Source organism: Plasmodium gaboni (assembly GCF_001602025.1).
Source record: "Plasmodium gaboni strain SY75 chromosome Unknown, whole genome shotgun sequence".
Lineage (NCBI taxonomy): Eukaryota > Apicomplexa > Aconoidasida > Haemosporida > Plasmodiidae > Plasmodium > Plasmodium gaboni.
In genome coordinates this window covers 1-7,535 of record NW_017385196.1, presented here as the reverse complement: position 1 = coordinate 7,535, position 7,535 = coordinate 1, and the positions used below count along the sequence as shown (strand labels likewise).

The 7,535-nt window shown below is 22.6% G+C and overlaps 1 protein-coding gene and 1 pseudogene across 2 annotated transcripts; one reads left to right on the top strand and one right to left on the bottom strand.

Moving 5' to 3' along the window:
- On the top strand, window positions 1-4,329 carry PGSY75_0046900 (putative EMP1-like protein; the record flags this gene model as incomplete). The annotated part of the gene is made up of 2 exons (XM_018783576.1): window positions 1-2,601; window positions 3,145-4,329. Coding segments are annotated over 2 exons (3,786 nt in total), but the record flags the coding sequence as incomplete, so codon positions are not given.
- A 1,081-nt stretch (window positions 4,330-5,410) lies between these two features.
- On the bottom strand, window positions 5,411-7,270 carry PGSY75_0002600B (hypothetical protein; annotated as a pseudogene; the record flags this gene model as incomplete). Its single annotated transcript has 1 exon — window positions 5,411-7,270. A coding segment is annotated over one exon (1,860 nt), but the record flags the coding sequence as incomplete, so codon positions are not given.
- Window positions 7,271-7,535: the final 265 nt, after the last annotated feature.

Sequence of the window (7,535 nt, the reverse complement as noted above, 5' to 3'; positions counted from 1 at the left end):
ACATGGAGATGTAATAACATAAATAAAAAACATGACAATTTATGTTTGCCTCCAAGAAGAGAGCATATGTGCATAAAAAAAATAAACGATATGATGAGTTCAACTGTTGATAATAAAGACAAATTATTGAACGCAGTAATGGAAGCGGCAAAAGATGAAGCCATAGATATATTAAAAAAATTGAAACCAGAAAAAGAAACTGAATTTTCTAATATATGTGATGCTATGAAATATAGTTTTGCAGATATAGGTGATATAATTAGAGGAAGGGATTTATGGAATAACGATAGAAAAAATGAAAGTATACAAAGAAGGTTGGATACAATTTTCAGAAATATATATGATCAACTGAAAAATGATAAAAATAAATATAATCAAGATGGAGCACGTTTTTATAAATTACGAGAAGAATGGTGGAATACAAATAGAAAAAATATTTGGAAAGCTATGACATGTGTTGCGCCAAATGATGCAAAATTTAAAAAAAAAAAGGACGAAACTGGCACTACAACTACAACATCTGCACACGTTAAATGTGGACATAATAAAATCACTCCTGTTGATGATTATATACCTCAACCTTTTCGTTGGTTAACTGAATGGAGCGAATATTATTGTAAAGCATCGTCACACGTTAAATGTGGACATTTGAAAACCACTCCTGTTGATGATTATATTCCTCAACCTTTTCGTTGGTTAACAGAATGGAGTGAATATTATTGTAAAGGAATGAATAAAAAACTGGCTGAATTGAAAGGTAAATGCGAGACGTGCACTAGTGGTTCACCATGTAAGGATGATCAGGATGGAAAAATATGTGAAGAATGTAAAGAAAAGTGTACATCTTTCGGTAAGTTTGTTAAAGAATGGCAACAAAAATTTAATATACAATCGACTATATACAACGAATTGTATCAAAAATCAGATAACGCCAGTACTAATAATACCAATAATAGTTTTAATAGATCTACGAAACGAAATAGAAGAAGAACCGGAATTGTAGAAGATGATGATAATAAACGTACAGATAATTTTTTAAAACAAGTGAAAAACAAATGCGGTGACGACGCAAAAACGGCCGAACAATACCTCGATAAAACTACTAAATGCATACCATACAAATTTACCAAAAGTGATGCTGTCGCTGGCGCCACTAGTAATGATGATAATTATGCTTTTAACGATAAACCTCCAAAACCATATGAAAACAAATGTGAATGTGAACGTCCTGATCCTTTAGATAAATGTCCTGATGAAAATACTAATACATATGAAAAAGTGTGTAAGAATTTGTCTATTACAAAAACATGTATAAATAAAAATTTTAATAATGATCTGGATAGTTGGACTCCTTACGAAGTCAAAGAGTTAACAGGTAACAATAAAGGTGTATTAGTTCCTCCTAGAAGAAGAAAATTATGTCTTAGGAATATAACTACAAAACTACGTTCTATAAAAAATAAAGATAATTTCAAAAAAATACTTCTTGATTATGTTTTCACTGAAGGGAAATTTTTAGGTGAAAAATATAAAAACCAACCTACAAAAGCATTAGAGGCTATGAAATATAGTTTTGCGGATTATGGAGATATAATTAAAGGTACGGACATGATAGAAGGAATACTTGTCAATGATTTAAATGATAGGTTAAATAAAATATTTTCAAATAATGATAGTACATCTACTAATACCAATGATGATCAAAAACAATGGTGGGATAATAATAAAAAACATGTTTGGCACGCAATGTTATGCGGATATAAATCAGAAAACAAAAGTAAAACCTTGGACAATACATGGTGTCCTGTACCTAAAGAAGATGATACTCCTCAATTTCTTCGATGGTTAGAAGAATGGGCAAAAATATTTTGTGATGAAAAACAAAAAGAAGCAAAAACGGTTGTAGACCAATGTTTAAAAAAACTTCAAGAACAAAAGCCTAAAACAATTACTGAGATAGGAGACAAATATTGCAAACAATTATTAAATAAATATAGAGATTGGTATTTAAATAGAAATAGACAATGGAAAGGATTAAAGGAAGCATATGAAAAGTATAAAGATAAAAATGGTTCATCCGGAGGTCAACAATTACCATCAAATGTTGAAGATTATGTGAAAAGCAAATGTTCTGAATGTAATTGTAACTATGATGATTTACAAAAAATATCTGATTATCAAGACAAAGAGAACGAATTATTCAAGGAATTAGTTTTAAAAGCTCAAATTGATAGTATTCATCCTAAGGATACAGCATTTTACAAATTTTTTACTCTTAGAGGATTCGGTCCAGAAATTGCAAAAAAAGCTTTCGATGCTGCTCCCGGTATAATTTCTAAAGTATCTGAGTATGGAGTTCAATCTGCAAAAAATGTTCTAAATGAACTTAAGGAAATCATCGATAAAATTAAGAGTAGTGATTCAAGTCAAACTCCCGCAGAACCTCCTCCTGCACCAGCAACTCCACCTTCACCTAGACCACCCGTAACACCTCAAGGAACACAACACGACGAACCAATAAATAGTGAAATTTTATCTTCCACTCTCCCTGTTGGAATAAGTTTTGCACTAGGTTCGATCGCTTTACTGTTTTACCTTAAGGTAATTAACACATATAAATATTATTTTGGTGTATTTGTATGTATATCTTATATATATTTTCATATATGTGTATATGTGTCATGTTTCGATATGTTTTATATATATTTAATATATGTATTTATATTGAAAAAAAAGAAAAAAGTAATAAGGAAACATATTTCTAAAAAAATAAAATAAAATAACAAAAGAAGGAACAAAAAAATTTTCACACATTTAAAAATAAAAATGAATATGAAAATTTTTTTAAATAAGAAAAAAAAAAAAATTTCAGTTAAAATAAAAAATGAGAAATTTTATCAAAAAGAAAATAATAAAAAATTTAATTAAAAAAAAAAAAAAAAAAAACATAAAAAAAAATTTATTTAAAATAAAATATGAGAAATTTTATAAAAAAAAATTTCTTAAAAAAAAAAAAATATATAAAAATTATATACAATGAAAGCTAAAATGTAATTTAAATAAATAAATAGTAAAAAAAAAAAAAAAAAATTAAATATATATATACTGCACCTACATATACCTACATATGTTTGTTTTTTCTAGAAAAATCCCAAACTTGGACCTACGAAACTTTTTCGCGTTATTGATATACCACAAAACGATTATGGCATCCCTGATAAAACATCTACCAATAGATATGTACCATATGGTAAATATAAAGGAAAAACGTACATATATATGGAACGTGATACAGAAGATGACAAATATATGTTTACATCTGATACGACTGACGTAACTTCGTCAGAAAGTGAGTATGAAGAGATTGATATAAATGATATATATCCCTATAAATCACCTAAATATAAAACTTTGATCGAAGTGGTATTAAAACCTAGCAGTAAAGCCCATGATGATAAATCTATGTATAAAAAAGATGATAGTAATAAACTTACAGATGAGGAATGGAATCAACTGAAACAAGATTTTATCTCGCAATATTTACAAAATATACAAAAGGATTTACCTAATGAGGATACCATTGATAAGAATATTTATAAAAATACACAAATTAATATTTTAGACGTAAATATTGAAGAAAAACCTTTTATTACACAAATCCAAGATCGAAAATTATATAGTGATGATAACGAAATTATATATAATATTGATTGGAATGTTCCAAAAAATATTAGCACTAATACTACAGATGATTCAAAATATGTTTCAAATGATCAATATACTGGAATTGATTTAATAAATGATTCGTTAAATAGTGGTAATGATATTTATGATGAGTTGCTCAAAAGAAAAGAAAATGAATTATATGGAACAAAACATCCAAACAATATATCAACAAATCGTGGTGTCAAGGGAACACATAGTGATCCTATAAATAATCAAATAGATTTGTTCCATAAATGGTTAGATAGACATAGAGATATGTGTAACAAATGGAATAATAAGGAAGAAATGTTGAACCAATTGAATGAAGAATGGAATAATGAAAATAAAGAACATGTATTGTATACATCAACTATTGATGATATTAATAGAATTAATGATGAAAATTATAATATGATTAATGCAAATACTAATGAACATAATCATATAACATCTCTTGAAGATTTTTGTTCAACAAATATTCCTCCTAATGATCTTATAACGAAAAATAATGGTTCTCAAACAAAGAATTTACGCACAAATATATCTATGGATATACATTTTGATGAAAATAATAATAATGTAACCAATGAAGACGATCAGTTGGAAAATTCGTATAATTTATGATGATATAGAAAATAAATATCATGAAAGATAAGAGGAGAATAATAATACTTTTGATGAGAATCATAATATGTACACCCAAATCTATAAAATATAAGCATCTCTTCATAATAATTTGAATAATGAACAACATATAAATATATCTAATATATGGAATATATAGAATATTGGAAAAATATATAAATATATATATAATAAAGACCACATTGTTTATATTATTTGATATGTGGGATAAAATATGTTATAATTAATTGGAATATATTTAAATTCATTCACATATACATAAAAAAAAAAATAATAATAATAAAATAAAAGTAAAATGCATAAATTTATTCCTACAATTAAAATTATTTCTATAATATTTATTTTAAAAACAATTTGAATAAAACAAAATTACAAAAGTAGAAAAAAAGCAAAAGTAATTCTTTAAAATAATATATATATATCAAATATTATTAAAAAATAATAATAAATTTTTTATATGGTTTTCTGACATTTTAATATGTAATTCAAAAATTTACAATTCTTTACACAATATTTTAGTTAAAAATATATTTAGTTTATTGTTTAATATATTTATTATTTACATTTTTACATATATATAAAGTTTACTAATTTTTATATTATTTTGAATTATAATAACATAGAATGTAGCACTTTTTTTTTCCATTCTATCTAAAATAATACATCACAATATATTATATATATAATACATATTTGTAAATTTATTATATATTATTAAAAAAAAAAAAACAATTATTATTATAAAAAATTTTTATATATAACATATAAATCATATATATATATATATATATATATACTATATGGAGTAATAAAAAAAAAAAAAATTATTTAATTTAATTTTTTTATGTTTACATCTTATATATTATTTCATTATTTTTTTTCTTTTTTTTTAATATAAAAGCTTCATGGCTTAATATACCAATTACTTTTGTATTTCACCTTGGTTTTGAATTAAACTTTTAAGTGCCTTAAAAATATAAATATATATATTTAACAGAAGCATATAATAATAAAAATATTAATAAGATATATAAACATATATATATATATATATATATATTTAAAAGTATATGCAAAATTCTGCCTTTTCTCGTACCATCATAGTTTCGTTTGTAGTTCCATCAAATTCAGGATATTTCATTGGATACCTTTCCTTTTTATTAAATTTCTTTTTATTATAATCGTTCAAATGAGTACGATTTATTTGTGTTTGCATTTGTATTTGTTGCTGTTGCTGTTGCTGTTGTTGTTGTTGATGTGATGGATAAAATTGTTGTGAGTTATAATTTATAAATTTGCTATTACTATTATTATGATTATTATTATTATTATTATTATTAAAATTTTTTGGTATATTATAATTATTATTACCTTGGTTTTTTGAAGCTTTTAATAATGACTTTAATGAATCTAAAACATTACTTACTTTTGCATTCTGTATGTTTTCAGATATTGAATTGTTGTGCACATTATCAACTTCATTATCTAAACGTAATATTGAATTAATTATGGGAGTAATATTAATATTTCCTTGTGTATTATTTTTATTAACATCTGAATTATTAAATGATAATGATGGTGGAAAATTTTCCATATTAGATAAATTATTTTTATTAATATTATTATATGTATTATTATTCATGATATTATTTTTATTATCTGGTAAATTATGGTAGTTATTAATTTTATTTTTAAAAGCCTTTTTATTATTCATATAATAATGTTCCACATTATTACTATTATTATTACTATTATTATTATTTCCATCATTATTGCTATAATTATTAATAAAGTTTTTTTTATATGTCACATTATCCATTGAATGATATTTATGATTATTTTTGTAATAATTCATATTGTTATTAATATTATTATTACTATTATTCATATTATTATTATGATTCATATTAATATTATTTTGATTCTTATTTCTATTATTACTGTAATTATTGTAATTGTTATTATTGTTAGGTATACCTTGATTCTCCAATAATGATTCTTGTGACACTAAACCATTTGAATTTAATGTTCTGAAAATATCCATTATTCTTTTGCTTGCTTCTTTTGAATATATATCATTTTCTTTCATATTGTTTTTTTCTAAACTAGAATTATTATTACTTCCATAATTCTGATAATTGTTATCTAAAAAACCAAACGTATTTTTTTTTTCCATAACATCCATACCTTTATTACGTTCTTTAATCATAGAAATCTGTTTCATTAACAATTCAGCAACAGTATTACTAATTTTTTCTTCTTCCCTACCATTATTTGTGTTTATATTATCTGTATTAAAAGAAGCTTCATTTTTATATGTACATATTTTTATCTATATATAAATGTATATAAAAAATAAATTACAATATATTTATATATATGATATATATTTTATTATGTACATGATACTATTTTTATTATTCAGATATTTTATTATGTCTGTATTTTCATTAACATTCATATTATTATTCTTAAACCACTTTGCAAAATTACTTTTGGTTAAGTTTTCTTCATCATTATCTTTAAATATATTATTATAACTATTACTATTACTATTCATATTATTATTACTGTTATTATCATTCATATTCATAAATTTATTATTTCCTTTCTTCTCATTATTTTTTGCATACTTTTTAATATCTCCCAAAGTAAAAATATCATAATTATTTTTCTTAGAATAATGCAAAGGTGGATTATCCCAATATTTCTCCGAATCATTTTTTCTTATATTACCTTTATTATTATATTCATAATCAACCATATCATGTTCTTTTTTTAAATAATTTAAACTCCTATCATATTTATTTCCCATTCCTTTATTATTACTATTATTATAATTATTATCATTATAATTGTTATTAAAAAAATTATTGTTATTATAACTGTTGTTATTATAATTATTTGTGTTCTTATTATTATTATTTAAAATGTTATATATATTATTATAGAGAAATAATTATTATCGTTATCAAAAAAAAGTATATATTTTTTTATGAAGGAATACATAATATTTTGTATAATAGAGTTAAATATATATATATATAATATATTATTATTTTGTGTTTTTTTTTTTTTTTTTTTTTTTTTTAATATATTACATAATATAATATATATATTTTTTTTTTTTAAATTTTTTTTTTTGTCCTTTTATTTTTAATAAATTTTATATTAAATAATTTTTT